The sequence below is a fragment of the Parasteatoda tepidariorum genome, chromosome 2, assembly GCF_982258835.1.
Source record: "Parasteatoda tepidariorum strain Cologne lab strain chromosome 2, Ptep-v5.0, whole genome shotgun sequence".
Taxonomy (NCBI): Eukaryota; Metazoa; Arthropoda; class Arachnida; order Araneae; family Theridiidae; genus Parasteatoda; species Parasteatoda tepidariorum.
In genome coordinates this window covers 111,414,655-111,435,199 of record NC_141756.1, presented here as the reverse complement: position 1 = coordinate 111,435,199, position 20,545 = coordinate 111,414,655, and the positions used below count along the sequence as shown (strand labels likewise).

Here is a 20,545-nt window from a genome sequence, read left to right as displayed (position 1 = left end):
TCGATTTAAAAACCGGAATAAATTTATACTTGGAATTCAGTAAACAAAATACCTGGTATAGATCTTTCTAAAAGTTATTTTAGCACACTAAATAAGTGCTGATAGGCTCATTTTGTTGCAGAAATTTAGCTAAAAAAGTTTCGAGCACATTGCTTGTAAGAATAATAAACAATTGCATTTTCTTTTTTAAATATTACAACAGAAATTAGTACTTCCATAAATGAGAAGCTGAAATAGATGAATTTCTGATAAGAACTATCCTTACTAATGGAACTCAGGATTCAAGTCCAATTGCCGCACTGTGAAAAAGGTCAAAACTACCAGAATATGGAAAACTTAACCGTTTTTCTGGTTCAATAGGAATACCAAAAAGCACGGTAATTTTTACCGAAGTGCTTTTGTAATGATGAATGGCTGCATCTATTTTACTTTTCATTCTTTAACCGTCGTTGAACAGCCGACCCAATTTTGACTACCAATGTTCAACTCTACAGCCATGTAATTTTGAACCCTATCCAGAAAGCAAGGGAACTCCAGGATCAAGCATTGGAGAAAGTTTACCTTCGTGGTGGTCTTTTTGAGGGAACCAACCCGCATTTGCGTTACACGATGATGAAAACCACGAAAACCTCCCACTGTTAGTCTGTCGGCAAGAGGACTCTCATTCATGATTTTCTACCACTAAGGATATTTTACGACAGCACTGTGATCGGTACTAGCCGGGTGTACGGAATTCGCATCGACCAGCCATTGCTGAGATTCGAACCCGGTTCATCTTATTATGGGGGGGGACGCTCTATCCCCTGAGCCACCAAGGCTCGACTTTGTTCGTAGGCTTGTTTTCTTATTTCAAAGCTGGGTAGTCAAGTCGAAGTCAAGCTTTAGTCATGTCGAAATACTGATAGCACAAAACATTAAAATACATCCGGGGAGATGGTGTTACCTCCACATCACAATAGATGCATTTTTGTAAATTTTTTCTCGAATTTAAGCAATCTCTTCTTGGGAAGGGCTTATAATAAATCGTTCTTTGCAATAAGCACACAAGGCTGATAGATATCTATAAAAATAAATGCATTCAAGGAATATTGACGGTTTTTCAGTTATATTTTTGAAGCTGTCACTTCTTTTCACCAAACGCTATTTAAAGCGTAGATAACAGGTTCGAATCAAAGCGTAACCATGTATGCGCAACAGTAAATATGCAAGTTTGGTTCACATACATGTACAGACTCATGTGCTTTATGCAAAGAATACCTTGTATCCGGTCAAATGACAGAATAGGTAGCACAAAAAGGTAAAGAACAACACAAAGATATTGAACTCGCTACCTCTATGCTCCAAAACGTTTTGCGGAAGAACGAAATCGCACAGCAATGGAGTCCCTGATAATGTATGATTGTCTTACTTGAACCTCTAGTGCAGTATTGCAATTCCGCTAATCGATCTGAAGCATAGATGCAATGTGTTTGAAACCCGCTATAACACTGGTATATTCTTGCTGGCTTTCATAAAATTATACTATCTGTTTTTCATAGTGAAAAAAGTTTTAAGCCGGTATTGTTGTTTACAAAGAAGCCCATTAATAACTACCCCCATAAAATATGAATAAAACAGTCGCCTTAGTTTGAGATATCGGAGTTTAGTAACCTCAAAACACATTAATTAAACATTTGAAACTATCATTAATGCACCTTTTTCCCCTAGTTATATGGTTCCGCGGTGGACTGATCGTTAAGACACGGTTTCCAGCAGATCACCGAAGTCAAGCATCACTGACTGCGGTCAGTGTGCCGGTGGGTGACCACTTGGATCAGTCTCCGTAGGGGCTGATGGTGTGCGGTATTGGTCCTCGTTAAAGTGTTCTACCGTAAAGTGTTCGACTTCGCGTGCGGGTTGTCGGGCAACCGAAGAGAGAGTGCCATCTCTTCTGCAGAGGATCAAAATTGTTATGGCATGTCTTCGGTTCATCCTCAGGGATGTTTCCCAGACCGTCGCCAATAGCCCATTGTGCAGCTCTAGTGTGACGTAAATTAACAACAGCTACAATCCCTTTGTTATAACTGAGAAATTATATTAAAATAAGAAATAATTAACAGTTATCTAACTTCTATTAACCATTTGAATAAACCGCCATTTTAAATAAACCATACAAGGGTAAACGGATTATTACCATTCCATTTTAAAAGATTATAGACATAGAAGGGTTAAATTTACCAAATAAAAGGTGAAATGACCGACAGTTCAAAAACCATTTTAGAAAATTTATTACGATACTTGCCACCACAATTTTGATCCCCAGCAAAGGGGATGGCTCCCCTGCTTCGGTTGTCCGACGGCCTGCACGTGAAGTCGAGCACTTTACGGTAGAACAGTTTAACGAGAACCAATACCGCGCACCCACAGGGAACCGTGTCTTCATGAGAGTTCCAATGCTGGGCCGGTCAGCATTTGATAATTTTCTCGCTGAGTGAGGAGGTACATTGATTATTTATATTTTAGATTGCTTTGATTTAATAATTTTAATTTAATTGTAATTAAACATACCTTCAAAATAAAATACAGTTACATGTGCGATATTGATGTGATTTTAGGTGTCGTCTCTCTTCTCCCCCGTGGAACAAACCCGAGTGAAATACATCGCATTAAACAAAAAGGAAATAATTTAATTTCCTTGGGCGATCCAGTACCATTTGAGCCGCGGGTTGGAGACCACTACGTTAGAACATGGTATAAAAATCATCTATTTCGTTTAAATTTCCTTTCCAGTTTTGTATTTGTTACTAAATGAGTTGTAATAAGAACTATGAAGTAGAATTTCCGGAAAAGTTACCATGAGGATGATTTAAATACCGTATATTTTGGGTTAATTGTGATTTCTTTCACCAGTGATGTCTTCCTACAAGTATGGTTATTTTGGCAGATATTTTTTTTCTCTGTGCGTATAAAAATCTTCCACTCCTTTTAATCAACTATTCTAATTGCATGCGTATTGCAATATTTTTTTTGTTGTTGCTAATTTACTTCACACTAGAGCTGCACAACGGGCTATTAGCGACGGTCTGGGAAACATTTCTGAGGATGATCCGAAGACATGCCATCGAAATTTTGATCTTCTGCAGAGGGGATGGCACCCCCGCTTCGGTAGCCCGACGACCTGCACGTGAAGTCGAACAATTCACGGTAGAACATGTTTAACGAGGACCGATACCGCACACCCTCGGTCCCTACGCAGACTAATCCAAGTTGTCACCCACCCGCACACTGACCGCAGTCAGTGATGCTTGACTTCGGTGATCTGCTGGGAACCGTGTCTTAACGATCAGTTCACTGCGAGATGCAATATTTTTTTCTATCAATGAAGAGACATAAAGCAGCTACTCTAAGAGTTAGCAGTAAAAAGTGGAGAGAAATTTTGTCAGTGGCTGCAAAATCAATCGAGGCATCGAGTTCGTTAGGACAGTGCTCCGCAACCTTTTCATCATCGTGAATCGGCGTTTGATAATTTTACCACTGTGATTGAGGATGAGGGATTGATTGCTTATATTTTAGATGGTTTTAATGTAATATTTTTAATTTAATTGTATTTAATCATGCCTTCCTAACAAAATACAGTTACTTGCGTTGTGTGACGGCAGCTCCCAGTTAAACCTATCGTCCATAAAAAGTCTAACAAACCAGTGGGAAATACCCCACAGTCAATAAAATGAAGATATTTAAATGTTCCTTACGTGACCAGTACCAATACAATTGCATCCACGGAGAGGTACGGGGGTTAGGGAACACTGCATTAGGATATATAAACTGGTTGCCTTACTAGTAAACGTCAGCTACATGAGTCTAACATTTTGTATTCTTTTTCTAGGGGACGTCAGGGAATCCTCAACTGTTCTGAAATCTAATTGAAATATTCTTAGAAATATTTTAAATTTAAAAGAAAATTGTTATCGCTTCTTTATTTATATATTTTTCATTTTAATTCATTATAATTTTATTTATTTCTATCTGCTAATAGAAAAACCACTAAAAGTGACTTCGCAAATTTTAGGTAAGCAATGACTCAGATAGGAAATAATATGACTTAATTTTTATGTTTTGAAAATCTAGAAAGAAAAAACTCTAATACATTGAAATACTACAAAATACAGCAACTTTTTAGTGTATATTTTTTATTATTACTAATGAATCGTTATTTTCGTTAATTATTACTAATGAATCGTTTTATAATGATTCGTTTATCAACCAATGTTCATATAAAATTTAATAATAAATATGTCCAGTAGTTTTAAAGATAATCATCCTTTAAATATGAAAGAATTCTGTTAATTTTGAACAACAGAGTAGTTTAAAACGATATAGCTCTACTTGCATTTAGGAAACTCCAAATTGTGGATTCTGTATTTCCTTTGGCGAAAAAGTTTCGAAAAATACCCTTAGGCATTCTATTTTCCCCTTTTTTTTTTTTTTTACTGTGTACAATCTCTTGGTTACAGACGGTCGCGGCTGCTGTTATTTCGTTACTGAACAAATAGTCTACCGACATTTCGTCTCCGGCAAATCCGATTCTAGAAACGTTTCTTTTTTAACAAACCGATCACTGAAGCAAAAAACAGGCTATAGCAAACTGTATAAATTATTTCTAACTTGCTATTTCATATATAGCAAACATTTGCAAGCTATTTAAGAAAAAAAATCTTTTAAAAATACAATGTATAGTATTTATTCATTATTTTTATTAAGAATATTATCTTTTAAAGCATGAGGAAACACATAACATTTCTACTTCTATAAAACAAGTAGAGTTTTAAGTTGTTTTTTTATCGAATGAAAACAAATATTGCTGGAAATGATTTGAATCCTTGAAAAATATCACATATCCTTTCAATTAAAAAACAATCTAAAAATTAATAAGCTTTAAAAAGTATAAAAATTAGTTTTTTTTTTTTTTTAAATTTTAAACTTTCGCGGGCATGATTTCTCAAAAACTATTTTATTTAAAGTATTTAAATTATTATCTACCTTTTCGCAAAATTTTTTACTGAACTTTAATCCATATCATAAATTATACTTGAATGTTTAAATGAAATTTTCATAAATTTTAAATAATTTTTTAAAAAAGCTCATTTTTTTAAACAGTTGTTAAAATGTAGAATAATATGATGATAATAGTTATAAATTTGCACATAATTCAAGATCTTTATGAAAATTGTATATTCTCGACGACTTAACGCATCACATTCTGAGGACTTCTAAATTTGTAAATCTTTTTCTTCGCATGTTTTTTTTTAAAATTATGAGAAATATATTTAATGCAAAATAATTTCTAAGAAGTTAAATTATTGTTTCTTATAATACCTAAATTTATTAGCACAAAACTCAGAATTCCTTTTGTTTCTGCTCAGAAGTTGAAGTTTGAAATAAAATGCTTTGTAATAAAATATTTGATTGAGTGATATTTGATTCTATCAACTTATCTGCTTACTGTATAACTTACAGTTTTAGATATCGAAATATTTTAAACCATTTGACTCTTCATATTATGGTTTTTAATTGATTGATGATTTATTTCATCAACTAATTTATTGACAAAATGGGTCCTGGTTTGGATTTCATGGCCTCCTCATTTTTTAGCTACAATAATCAAGAGTATTAGTAAACAGTGCGCATGCGTTGTTATGGGGACATCTGTATTTTTCACTTTTAATTTTGTTATGCTGTTGGTGAGTTTATTTTTGAGGTATGAGACCAGAGAGAACCCATAAATACTTCCTGAGTAGTGAATAAAAGAGAATTTCATCATTTGAACGATAATTTTGTTTTTATTGTTATATTTTATTTAATTACGAATCAGAAATACTAATCTACAGTTCAAACTGCATCGTTTGCAATACTAATTCAGTTGAATATCACAAATAAAGATGGTCCCGAACTGATTGACACGGTCCCAAAAGTTAGAGTTGAAGCAAGAGAAAAACGATGCCAATGCCTAAACTTACCGAGGCTTGAAAAGCCAAAGAACGTAGACGAGAATACCTTAAGCGTTACACACAAACGAAAAAACGGAAGGATTCCGTTCGCAAACGCAAGCATGAAGCCCGTCCTTCACAAAAGTACCAAAGTGGTTGAGAGAATTGAACTCTAACAAAGAGCGAATGGTGACTCTCCGAACCCCTTTCATGCAAATACGAGAACTGGGTGTTGATCACCAGTTAGGGATAAAAAGATTCATTGTAAACGTACCCAAGAACTTGCTCAAGACCGTAGACTGTCTTCCACGCAATATAAATGATTCATTCACGATTCGTGTAAAATTGAAAAAAAGAAAGCTTAGCCTTCAAATCATATTTCATGTATGAACTCGCGAATTCGAAACGGGTGTATGATGCAGGTTTAACTTTCCACCAAACACCATTGTACCCATTCGAAAATGTTAATATTGATACTTCGATTGGCTATTATTCAATGTCGATTCAGCCATCAAAAGAATTTACGCAGAATGTGCCTGAGCTGCATTTATATATGTCTGCGAAATTGTGTACCAAGCAGTTCAGGATTAACAGTTAAGGATGTCCAAGATGAAAACACAATAAAGTTCCCTTTTTAAAAAAAAGTAGACAACAACCATTTTGCCAATGGGTTGGGTAACCTGTGATCGTCTTGCGAGGATCACAATTTTCTTCCATTTTGTAGTGAATCGTATTTTTTATGTCTCTTTTAAAACGTTTTTCTACAAAACTATTTATTTAAAATCAAAGGTAATTGAATAGAATTTTTTTTTCTTGTCTTAATTAACTGTAACATTTTCATCCGCAATTCAATGTAATAATTTAAATTAGGTAAATAAATAAACCATTTCTGTTATATTACATTTATTAACATGATGTTAATTTACTTAATTTTAATAATATTTTAAACTTTTGATTTCTTATATTACAATTTGTAAAGTGATTGATAAAAACTAATAAGTTGATTGTTTGATAGCAACAAATTAATTTTTAGGAAGCAAAATATTAATAACATTACGTTACTTAAAACTGACTGAAACGTTGTATCATCAAAGATCTTATTAATGAAACAACTTTTTGTAACTTTAATTTATCACCCTCTGCACATTAGATAGATAATCTATAGAATAAGTGATTTTTACATTTTAGCGGTAACAAATGTAAAAAATATCAGTACTTTTTTATCTTCTTTTTCTTGTTAAATCTAAAGAAGGAAACAATTATGGTCGTTAAATGCAGCAATCAAATCAAAAATTATAGATTCGTAAATTAATTATTTGTTTACAAACTAATTTGTCGATTCAGTGAATAAATTTTTATTTAGAAATTTTTTTTCATATTCGTTGTTTCGTTTTCTTCCTTTCCTTGTTTCATTCACTTATAAGAATCACTTCATTCATTTATTCATTCCTAATTAAGAATCACTTACGAGATGATAGATGATAAACAAAATTGAAAACGGTCGTTTTTTAACGGAAAACATTAAATAACTCTACATCTGTCATCTTTATACACGAAGAAATGATTTGGTATACGGAATAAAAACGAATGGTCGTCATATCAGTGAGAAGTAGATATTTTGCTCCCACTAACGCTACTTTAGCTCAATACGCCTGAAAGTTTTCTTATAAATTGCAGTATCCCTAATAGGTGGAAAATAAGGTTAGCGGTACAGTTAATCTAAGACAAACGCTAGGTAAAATTTCTATTATTAAATAATTCTCGCGTAATGTTACATGATGTTTGCTACAGTCAACGTACTCTAACTCTATTATAATGTTATAAAACAATTTTAAGAAATGCCTAAAACTTCGCAACATTTAAACATATTTATTAAAATGCGTCGCTTCCTCGAATTTTTTGGAAAATGTAAAATATAGAAAATATTTTGGACCTATAATTTCTGACTTCAGACATCCACAGCCTCCATTTTCTTAATTCTCCCTTTTAACAATATTTCTTTTAAAAGAAAATTATTTTTGGAGACTTTAAAATTAAAATTCCCTTATCTATAAATGATGACTTAACAATATTGGCATGAAATTATTATTGTTTTGTCTACTCAAGTCAAATAAGTAAGCCAAGGCATGTAGTTTTTCCTAAAGTTTTGGATTAGTAGAATGCCTTGTATTTTAATTGATAATTATAGTTCCATTCTAAATACAAGTAACGTTTAATGACGACAGCGTTTGCATCTACTTTTTATTACAAATATTACGCAACTTTTGAACAAAATCAAATATTTGACAACTAAAATACCTTTTGCATGAAAAGGTTAGCAGCGCTAACAAGAATCGTAAACACGGAGCACGGTAGAAGCTGATAAAACAAAAGAGAAAGTTTAACTCAAATAAGAACCATATAATGATTATCTGCGGTTCCGTATCTGATAAGACTATGCTAAAAATCTGTTTTAATCATCATTTAAAACAAATAAAGGAGAAATAATTGTTTGTAGCCGACAGCAGTCGGTGATGTTTCAATTTTGTTTAACTTCAGTGGCGGATTTTTTTTTTTAAACGGATAAGTTACTGTGAATTTAGAACTGACTTAATTCCAATAATATTAATGCCTTAACAAAGTGTTTCCCGGCTTGAAGGGGCTCTATACCGAGAGAAAAACTCTTCATGACGAATTCTCTTTCACCTACATAAGTTATTTAAAATTTCTAAAATAGGAAAAGTCAATTTCGGATAAACCTAAGATAAAATAAGAAATTTCAAATGTTGTTTTTTTCTTCTTCATCAAAATACAAACAAAGTTATGGCAGGATAACTCAGAATTTCGCAGTGGGGAAATAATCCTGCGATTTTATTTCGATATTTTTAAAACATTTTTTTCGGCATTTGAAACTTAATCGTTTACACTAGGTTTACTAGAGCTCACTTTATTCTAAATTTTAAAGTATCATTGGAGGGAAAACAGAATTTGCCATGAAAAGTTTCTCCTGTGGTGTAGCGTCTTCTTAATATACATAACTAATAATAACAAAACTTTCCTTAATATATATCTTAATAAGCCTTGTCAAAAATATATACACATTAGCGATCGTAAAGAAATATTTAAGTGGAGGGGGGAACTCTATCGAATCACTAGTTGAGGAAAGCAGAACGAGAGAAAACAAAACCTGTTTGACAACAAAATCTAATTAAGGTAAGAGATGTTTCAAACAACGACCCTTCAACGCCCTACTGTCTCCATCAGCAATCAAACAGGTTTTATGTTTTCTGATCCTCCTTCCTCATTTGTAATATTTCAGTAGTGTTTTTTTTTCCGTTCCTTTTTCAAATGTTAATTCCCCCCCCCCTCAGTGGAAGAAACTTTCCAATGGGGTAGGTAGCATGGCAAATTATAATAGCATTAGTAAATAATTATAATCTTAGTTTCTTTTTTATTTTTTTTTAAAAAGCAGCAGAACATAACCGTCGTTGAACAATCGACCCAATTTTTGAGTTCACGACTACTAATGTTTAACTCCGTAGCCTTGTCATTTTGAACCCTGATCCAGAAGACAAGGGAACTCCTGTATCAAGTATTGGGAGAAATTTGCCATCGTGGAGGACTCTTTGATGGAACTAACCCACATTTGCGTTACATGGAGAGGAAAACCTCCCACGATTAGCCTAAAGGCAATGGGCTCTAACCCATGATCCATCTACAGCTGAGAATATTTTACGTCAGCACGGATATTTACGAGTATTTTACGTCCGAGTTTACTCGGGATAATAAATATTTGCAATATATATACATACCCGAGTTAACTCGGGATAATGAGGGAAGCGGTTAAAATGTTGCGGTTGTCTCAAGAATGCATTTCCAAATATATGGAATTTGTGGCGAAACAGTCGACTGAGTGACTTTGCACTTAATATCACGGGTCGTATCACCTTGAATTTACAACCTGCTTCTTTCATAAAACTGAGAATTTATGATGGGGAAAGGTCATCCTATTTTGTAAGATAAACGCACGTTTTTCTTATTTTCTCTATTTTTTTCAAACATTAAATTCCATATTTAACTACTCAAAATCAAAAGATGTTCTTCCATGAAAAGCAAAGAAAGGATAGAGCGTTTTCCTCCAAATTATTTGACTTAGATCCGAATTCCAGCAATGGCTGGTCGATAGGATTTTCGCTCATGGCTCTTACCCCGACAGCAGTACTGACATGAAATATATCCTCAATGGTAGACGAATCATGGGTTAGAAACCCCTTTCTATCGGGCTAACCGGGGGAAGTTTTGGGGTTTTTTTTTCTAACACAAATGGAAGTGAATTCCATCATAAAGTCCTCCACGAAAGCTAGTTTATCCCAATGCTAGATACAGAAATTTCCTTGCTTTCTGGCTTGATATAAATATACTAGTTAAGTAGTTGAGCATTGATACTCGTTCATTATAGAATGAACCAGCTGTTTCAAAGCCGGTAATTAAAAAAATTGAACAAGTAAAACTGAAGCCATGCTGGCACAGGGATAGAGAGCTAGCCTAACGAAGTGACTGAGGTTCGAATTTCAACAGTGGCTGATCAATACGAATTCTGCTCCCGGCTTGTAACAATCTTATTGGTAAACAAATCGTGAGTTAGAATCTTGTTGGGCTAACCGTGAGATAATTTCGTAGTTTTCGTCTCCATGTAACGCAAATGCGGGCTAGTTATATCACAAAGGCTAGTTTGCCCTTATGCAGTAATTTCCTTGTCTTCTGGATTGTCCAGAAGTGGACTGATCGTAAAGACACGTTTCCCAGCAGATCACCGAAGTCAAGCATCACTGACTGCGGTCAGTAAGCGGGTGGGTGACCACTTCGTTCAGCCTCCGTACGGACCGAGGGTGCGCGGTATTGGTTCTCGCTAAACTGTTTTATCCTGAAGTGCTCGACTTGGAGCGCTGGTCGTCGGACTACCAAAGCAGGGAAGCAATCCCCTCAGCAGAGGATTAAAATTGCGATAGCATACCTTCGGATCATCCTCGGGGATGTTTCCCAGATCGTCGCCAATAGAGCATTGTGCAGCTCTAGTATGACATAAATTATGTACCTACCTACCTGTCTTCTGTACTCAGTTTAAACTAAAAGGCTATGGAACTGAACATATTCAATAGCCGTAAACCCAAAATGGGTCTGCTTTTCAGCGCAGGCTGTAAAATAAAATAAAATAAATAAATAGTTCAGTAGCTATCTCGTAACCATGTTAAGGAACTAATTGACAGTAAAAATGAAAACTTTATATACAGTAGTTCTCATTTTTATTTTGCCCCCAGCCTTTCGTCTGCATTTTAAGAGCCCTCGCAAAAAAATTAAAGACAAAAAACGTGTGCATAATCCCTTAAATGCCGCATTGTTCCAGGTCAATAATCAATGTTATTTTTAAGATCGAATATCAGCGCTGTTCCATGTCAATGTTTATTTTCAATGTCATGAGTATGAAAGTTTAATTAACGGGAGGGGGGGGGGAAGCTTTCCCACCCTTGTTCCTTTTTGTTTGTTTTAATTCGAGCAATGTGTATAATTTTAATTTTCTCTTTTTTTTTTATAATTCTTCAGAAAACATCTGCAGTAAATACGTCAAAAAAGAAGAGTTCTAAATGAAAGTAAATTTATAGGCAATTAAAAGAGAGATAATTTAGCTTTCATTTGAGTAGAAGGCAAAGATAAGCTTCCTCTGGCTTCTGTACATTATAATTTATTAATATTCTCGACAACTTCCTTTTACACCAAAAATTGTTTTATTTTTCCCTTCATCTCTTGTGTCCACATCAACACTACGTCCAACATTATTGATTTTGATTGCTCATTTATACATTTCTGGTAAGTGAAACAATCATTATATATACTCAATTGTTTTTATCTCAAAATAGAAACAACGAAAAAAAAATATTATAATACATAATTATAAAATATGTATGCGATTTTCTATGATACGATATTACGATTTTCGGGGGTGATAGAAGCTTTTCATAAAAGTAATATTTTTCTGAAATAGTAAAAGTGAAGTTCCTACATTTCACATCTGATGGGAAAAGACACTATTTTCTCTTTTAAAATTTATTTGAAAAAAGTAGAATTTAAAATTTTTATTTTGATTCATTTTTACTTTCTTTTTTTAGTTTTGCATTTGTTAGTTACAAACAGAGCGTAAGTTTTGGCTACCAATCATCATCCATGCTAAAGTCGAAAACATAATTACAAAAACTTTAAAAAAAACCTTTAGAAATGAACATTATTAAAAATAAAATTTCAAATAAGTAAGTCTGCATGCGTTTCAAGAATTTTAACAGAAAAAAATAACAATAAAGATTACTTATAAAAGAAAGTCGACAAAAGAAACTTAAAAGGCTCTTTTTTTTCTTTATTCCGAATATCCTTTGTATAAAAAGGATTGTTTTTATCTCAAAAAGTTTTAATGAGGAACTTCCAGAAAAAAATGATTCATACAGAATTAATAATTATTTGTAAGTAATTTACATAATAAATTTAATTATTTTTAAAAATATATTCAGCGAAGCATTATATATAAAATAATAATAATAATTTGTAAACGATATATTGAATAACATTCATTCGTCACCAAGCCTAATCTTTTGACGCGGATGAGACACCGGTGTCTCTTTTATATATATTTTTCCGGGGCTCTAATTACTAAAAATATATTTTTGTATTTTTTAATTGTAATCTAATATTTAATGAGAAAAAAAATCTGCTAGATTATCGGAGTTATATTTGTTCTAAAATAAAAAATCCAAAAAAAAAAGGGTAGTTTAATTTTTTTTTTCATTCATATTCAAAAATTGGTTTCGTAAATTATAATTTTTTTGTTGTTGATGAATAACTGTTACTTTTAGATCTAAATAACTGTAAATAAGTGCAGATTAGAAAAATTAATGTTTGGAAGTAAGCAGTGTTTGGAGTTACAGTTCATTTACGTCGCACTAGAGCTGCACAATGAGCTATTGGCGACGATCTGGGAAACATCCCTGAGGATGATCCGAAGACATGCCATCACAATTTTGATCCTCTGCAGAGGGGATAGCACCCCCGCTTCGGTAGCCCAACGACCAGCACGCGAAGTCGACCACTTTACGTTAGAAAAGTTTAACGAGGACCCATACCACCGCACACCCTCGGTCCCTACGCTGACTGATCCAAGTGGTCACCCACCTGCTCACTGACCACAGCCAGTGATGCTTGATTTCGGTGCCATGTTTGGAAGATTTTACCTTTAACGCGGAAAAAGACACCGTATTTCATAAGGATAAATTATTAAAAAATGATACATTTAATATTTTTCACTTGACCTAATTAATACAAAATAATGAAAAAATGTATTAAAAATCTGTGTAATAAAAATTCTGCGTCAAAAGAGTAAATCCTATTTTTGCAATTTCAACGACTTAAATTTCGTTTTTAACTAGATTTTAAAAATATAATATTTGTCATTGAATCTTGATGGTTTATTGCAGCTTCTGATTGAATCAACATGAAATCTGAAGCAGAAATGGTCAGCAACAATGAAATTAAAACAAAGGGTGATGAAAAGAAGGGAGAGAAAAAGTTCTTCGCTATTGACAAGAAAATGTGGCGCTTTAAGCTCCATTTTTTTCTGTTTATAGGAGGTGAGTAATATAATGCAGTTATAATAAAAAAATATTCTACGTGAAAGTAGAAATTCCAATAATAAATACACCTTGAAAAAATAAATGATGCCTGTTTTTTTACTGGTATTGCAGAATAGGTCCAGTTTGACCAAACTTTTGAGACAATCGAGTCTAATACAAGGATACGTTTTATAAGTCAGTAGAAATATTTTCGAAAGCCTATTTTTAATCACAAAATTTTTAGGTGAATGTCTTTTTTTTTTTTTTTTTAATATTTCTAAAGTTAAAAAATAATAAGTTAAAAACTAAATCCATTATTAACTTATGAATAATAATATGCAAGTTAAAAAATAATATAAAATAGTTCTTACATCATTTTCCAAAAAAAAAAAAAAAAAAAAATCTTGCTTTTCAAAACTCATGTAAACCTTAAATGTAATGTGTTTTCGCTCATGCACTTCTTATATCAAAGTCTATAATTTATGAATTTCTCAATTATTTTGGATTTGTAAGATAAAATTGAGTTTTTTTAAAAAATTTATATAAAAAAATAAATATAGGGATTTGGGGTAGTATAATAATAATTGCAATCAAATCAAGGGACCGTTTTCGATGAAAAGCACCACGATTTTTTCTCCAAAACATATTAAGTACCAATCTGAAAAAGAAAAAAAATGTCAAGGAACTGTTTAATATAAAAATGTATCCTTTGGAAAAATGAGTGGTTCATCATAAAATTGCAATTAATGAAATTCTCAGTTCATTAGCAATTGATGGAAGAAACCTTTGTACAGTATTACAATGATTACAGGTTTATCAAAAATAAATAAATGAACAAAATTAAAAAAAAAAAAAGAAAGACAAATTGGATTATTTTTTTGTTGTGACTGATGATGAAGTGTTTGTGATATGGCACATATCGTAAAAGCGGGTGGGTTAAACTTTTTTAAAAAACAATTCAGTTTAATCGGTATTGCCTGATTGTTCAATTTGATTTTGTTTAAGTGTCTAATGTAAGCAAAATTAAATGGGTTTGAAGGTGAAGGTCTTACTCTAAATATGCCAATTAATAAGTAGAGATATTTATTAATAAGTACTAATTAATATTTTATTTAAGTTGCGAAATTAGACATAAGGCTGAATAAACATATTTTCTTTCCCGATTTTCAAATTATGAAAAACATGACCTTAACATAACTAAAATTAGCGATATGGGTTAAAATTCACTTTTAAGTGTTTCGAATAATATATTCACGCTTATTAGTGGCTCGGAGGAATGATGTCCATAAGTACGAAGCCCATGTTAGATAAGAAAAAATAAAGTGTTCTCAATATTCCTCCAGGTCTTCTTTTTTAGAGGTTTTTCTTTTCGTTTACTGCTCTTAATATCTAGCCTTAGAATCCTTGTCAAAAAGGAATCTGATCTCAAATTAAAGATTTATATTCTGTGTCTTAAAATGAAAAAGGTTTATTTCGATACCAAAACTGCGTATTTGCTAGTTCATTATAAGAGTATGTGGTCCATAACATTTACTGCTTAACTTTCCTTACAAATATCTGTTTGTCAAAGGAATAATTTGTTTCACTACAATTCATTAATAACCTAACACAAGTTATTACTTTTTAATACAGTATACATTACCATCGATGTATGAAGGGCTTGAGTCACTTTACAGAATGCTTAGGCACTCTAAAGAATGATAAATGTTCGTTTGGCAAAGTATAAAAATTATGACATATGAGAGGCGTGTTGTTTTCGTCAATTTCAACCTTCATCTATGAAAAGGCACCCCAACGTAAAATCGAGTTATCGTGTCTTATATACAAGGGAATTGGAATTGTACTTTTGTAGTGGTAGACACACTACAATACACCCCCACCAGAATTATATCTGTGATAGAATTCGATGAACGGATACCACTAGTTGATTCATTACTGTTTTGTGAGAAGCAAGGAGAGCTGTATTAAGATCACCGTAATTTTTGAGTGCTGACCGTGAGAGCTGTATTAAGTTCACGGTCGTGGTTGCTCCTGTGTTGCCTTTAGCAGTCGAGTGTACTGCAAAGCAACAGCGTGACGAGGGCAATGTCGCAGTCACAAGTGGACAATCCATCGAAGTAGGCGTGTTCAAATCGAAGTGGGAGTTTCTGTCAAGGTAGGCATGTTGACATCACGTCCGGGTCACCAATGGGGGGTGTGCTGTTATCGACAATGTCAACCTTCATCTATGAAAAGGTACTCCAACATAAAGTCGATTTATCATGTCTTATATACTCTTGGGTTGGAATCTTATTTTTTAGTAGTAGACTAACTATTCATACTTTACCTAGTCATTGTATCGAATTCCTGTATGTTTATTTACGAGTAATTGTATAGAAAGTCTAGGAAATGTGTGAAAGATCACATGTTTCATACCGATTTTTCATTTTGATTCAATAGAATATGGTCTACTACGTAAAAACAAAGTTAAACAAGAAATTGTTTTACTTAGTTATAAAAATATATATTTTTTCTTTCCAGGCATTGCTACTGTGTTTCCATACTTACCACATTATGCCAATAAAAATATTGGAATTTCTTTCACAGCCATTGCCATAATATTTATGGTGCAACAGTTTTTATTCATTGTCACAAAGACTATAATAGGTTATCTAGCGGATTATTTCAATCAACTCAAAGCAATGATCTGTATTTTGACTGTTACACAAGGTCTCAGCTTTGCACTCATTTTAATCATACCGAAAATTGAACACACTGTTACTTCCACTGCTAACAACTCATCGTGTTATCTAGAACATTTGGAAAAATTCTTCGATCCAGAATTATCATTTTTAAAAACTGATGATGAAATGATTTCTTTCTGTGGCGAGCTGGACTTGGAACAAAACCCTGTATTGAATTGTGAGCGTGATCTTTGTGACCGTGTGTGTTTATGCACCCAGATAAATGATAGCCGATGCTGTTTTTCTTTAAAAAAAAGAGGGAATTTCAGTCAAGAATATATTAAAAACCACACAACAATGCACTGCTCGTGCCCCGAGGAACCACCGGAAGATGCGACACAAATTAACGAATTTCTATCCTATCAGTTCTGGCTATTCGCTTTCATACACACTCTTGGAATGGTATGCAACAATGCAGTGTTCACACTCTCAGATACAGCCTGCTGTGAAAGTGTGGAGAAAACTGGCACCAACTTCGGACGCCAAAGACTGTGGGGTGCGATCGGATGGGGATTGCTGGCTCCTTTAGGTGGACTTCTGAACGACTGCACGGAGAGCTACATCCCATCGTGGATGTTCATGGAAGTATGTTTGTGTTTTGTGATATGGAACATTTTGAAACTAGAATTAGAAAAACCAACTTTTTCAAAAAATATCATGAAAGATGTCGGAACTGTACTGAAGTCAGGCGAGTTCTTGATTTTTGAAGCAGGCTTGTTGATGAACGGCATCGGAGCAGCTCTGATCTGGAGCTACTTAGTGATGTTCCTCATATCCATAGGTGCCAGCAAACTGTTATGTGGATTGTCTCTCACTGTGCAAAGCTTCCTAGGCACTTTACCATTGATGTACTTTTCTGGAGCAATCATAAAGAAATTGGGACATTTAAACGTTTGTTCTTTAGCTCTGATATTGTACACAGTTCGTTTTCTGTGGTACAGTTACTTGTACAACCCATGGTTGGTTCTGATTGTTGAATTACTCCACGGCTTCACGTATGGATTACTGTATACAAATATTGCATCTTTTGGCAAGGAGAGTGCAAAGCCAGGAACTGAAGCAACTACACAATCACTTCTATTTGGAACGCACGAGGGATTAGGTAAGTAGCTTTTCTTTATCAGTAATTTTTTAAGGTTTTTGATGATGTTTGCTTTCCTTAGGTTAAGTCTTTTAAGTAAGCTAGTGTTAACTTCAAAACGATTTAAATAAGCATATTTTGTACAGGAATATCTTTTTTTTTTTTTTTAAATGTGGCTAATTTACAAATGTTTCTTTAATTGAATTTTAATGGAATCCAAAAAAAAAAAAAAAAATAATGGTTGATTAACATTCTTTATCAATAATGTTTTAAGGTTTTTGATGATGTTTGCCTTCCTTAGGTTAAGTCTTTCAGTAAGCTAGTGTTAATTTCAAAAAATAACGATTTAAATAAGTATATTTTGTACAGGAATATCTTTTTTTAAAAATAAATAGTAGCTAATTTACAAATGTTTCTTCAATTGAATTTTAATGGAATCCAAAAAATTAAATGAAATATTTATCATTGATTAACATTCTTTATCAATAATTTTTCAAGGCTTTTGATGATGTTTGCCTTCCTTAGGTTAAGTCTTTAAGTTAGCTAGTAACTTCGAAAATTTTTTTTTAATAAGTATATTTTGTAGAGTAATATTAAAAAAAGAAAGAAAGAAAGAAAGTGTCTAATTCACAAATGTTTCTTTAATTAAATTTTAATAGAATCCAAAAAAAAAAAAAAAAAAAAAAACAATTTAATAATGTTTTATATGTTATCCTAAGCTAAATATATCATGAGCAAAGTGTGCAGGGAAAAATTAACATTATTTGAGATATAAGAACCTAAAGATTGTCATGTACTATAACAGGGGTGGCGAACTTTTATGTATCAACGTGCCCTTTTTCTAAAAATATTTTTAATGGGGTAATAGACGTTCCATCAAATAATTTCGACTTCATGATTATTGGGAAAATAATACTATATATTGTCAACTCAAAACTCTTCATTTACTACGTAATAAAATTTGCAATGTCCCAGTTTTAAGCGTAATTCAACTTTAAAGTAACATCAGTTTGACTTCTGTTGTTGCAGATCAGATGACAAATAGCTTATATTAGGGTTGTAAGATGTTAGTTTAAGCAGAATGCGTGCTGAACTGGAGTCATCTGCCTAACGGTTTCTTAGCCAGTGTTTAATGTTATTCATCTCTGAAAATAATTACTCGCTCACATAGTTAGATGAAAATATAGTTAAAATAGCACGATTCAGCTTCTTCAAACAGTTAAATGTGTCTGGTAACGAATTCCATGCTTCCAAAAAAAAAAAAAAAATTATTGGCATTCTTACTTATATTGCTTGACAATCTTTCTGTCAGCTGCATTTCAAATTCTTCAATTTACAACCAATCAAATTGAGACAAGCTCAATTTATCAAATGAAGTCACATCAGGATACATAATAAACTTGAGTGTTTCCGATAATTCTTTGAACTGAGAAAATCTCGCTGAAAATTCTTTGATTGAAGAATCAATGACAGAATCAAATCCTTTAGTGACTGTTTCTACGTCTGCTTTCACATGTATATCTAAATCGTTGATACTTTTTTTTCAAGTTTGAAAGTACTTGTAGTTTCTTGTAATAATATCATTCCTGTAAACATGCAGTTTAGCATCAAAAGAGCGAATGAGATCTATCCTGATGATAATCATTTTATTTGTGCATTGAAGCTTCACATTCAATTCATTGAAACGTTGGCATATGTCTGTAAAAAACATCAATTTTAAAAACCACATAACATCCAATAACTGTGGGTATTATTCAATTTTTCCCTCATTTGGCAGAAACAGTCTGATTTCTTCCAAGCAATCAAAAAAATCTTTGAAGATAGATTTTAATTTTAATGTTAATATGCTCCATCAGGGTGCGTAGCCAAATCTTGCAACAAAAAATAATCTCCTTTTAAGTACTTTTCAAGCACTCAAAAAACATTTTAAAGCTCTATATACATTAACAAAATGCAAAATAATTTATAAAGACTTTACATGATCATGATAAATTAACTAGTCTTTGATTAACTCCTTTTTTGATTATATTATCCAATAAAAATGAGCAAGAGATTTTAGAGGGTGGAAAATGAAGCTTGAAATTGAGAATATCATGCAAAATGCAGAAGAGTTGCACGTGAGAGTGCCATAATCTCACAGAACCCAGCTCACTATACGCACATGTGTACTCGCAAGTAATTAATCAAACCTGTAAAATGATTGGCACTTTCATACGCTATGGACAGATGGTGGTTAAATGAATTGCGAAAACGTTGAATAGAACAATGTGAAAAGCACGCTTTTGATAATACAAGGCAAAAATTGACATGGCAGAGAAAAAAATCTCATTTTCACAAAGGAAAAATTAAGCATTTTTTAAAAACAGTCAATGAAAAAAGCACCTTTAAGGGCTTAAAAAAATAAAAATAAGCACCTTTAAGCACTCTTTAAAAACGCTACGCACCATGTTCATTGTGAACCTTGTGATTGGTGGCGTGCTCCAAATATTGTGTCGCGTGCCATTGGTTCGCCATCCCTGTACTATAATATACAGGATCCACATATAGCATACAGGATCCACAAACAAATGTGGTTTTTAGTTATAAAAAATTATATTGATTTTAATATATTGATTTCAAGAACCATTGAGAGTGTACATTAGTATGAATTCATATTAATTTAAAATTGCCCATCATTGATTCTTTTAAAATGACCATGGTTTGTATTCCAATAAAAAGGGAAGAAAAAAGTTACCTTTAAAGATCTTATAGCTATAATATTATCAAATTTTAAGCAGTAGCAAAAATAGTTCATCTGAAGGATGCTAAAAAATTAAAACTTAAAAGTTGCCTTAAGTTTTATGACACTTAGTTTGGTGTGCTTTTCAGGTGGAGGTTTTGGCTGTGTTCTTGGCGGTCTTGGACTAGATCTAGTTGGAGGTCGTCAGACTTTCTTCATTGCCAGTCTCTTCACTGGATGTGGATTTTTACTTCACCAACTGAGCATCCGGTTGGTCCAAAGAAGAAAAGGAAACATAAAAATAACACCAGAGTTTACTCCAACCGTTGAAACTAATCATAAAATATAGCATTTCAATAAAAATTCATTGCTAGAAAATCAATTAAAATTATACGGCTTTTTCTTATTGAATTTCTTCTTTATGA

At 32.8% G+C, this 20,545-nt stretch overlaps 1 protein-coding gene across 2 annotated transcripts; it reads left to right on the top strand.

Annotated features, from left to right (window-relative positions):
• The first annotated feature begins 2,712 nt into the window (after positions 1–2,712).
• On the top strand, positions 2,713–20,539 carry LOC107452045 (major facilitator superfamily domain-containing protein 6). Of its 2 annotated transcripts, none has more exons than XM_043052038.3 (4): positions 2,713–2,730; positions 13,463–13,615; positions 16,118–17,422; positions 20,270–20,539. In XM_043052038.3, the coding sequence occupies exons 2-4, from the start codon at positions 13,480–13,482 to the stop codon at positions 20,467–20,469; spliced, it is 1,641 nt and encodes a 546-aa protein (XP_042907972.1). In that variant the 5' UTR covers positions 2,713–2,730; positions 13,463–13,479; the 3' UTR covers positions 20,470–20,539. The 2 variants fall into 2 exon arrangements, with proteins under 2 accessions (XP_042907972.1, XP_015923808.1); XM_016068322.5 differs by lacking the exon at positions 2,713–2,730 and adding an exon at positions 11,634–11,810.
• Positions 20,540–20,545: the final 6 nt, after the last annotated feature.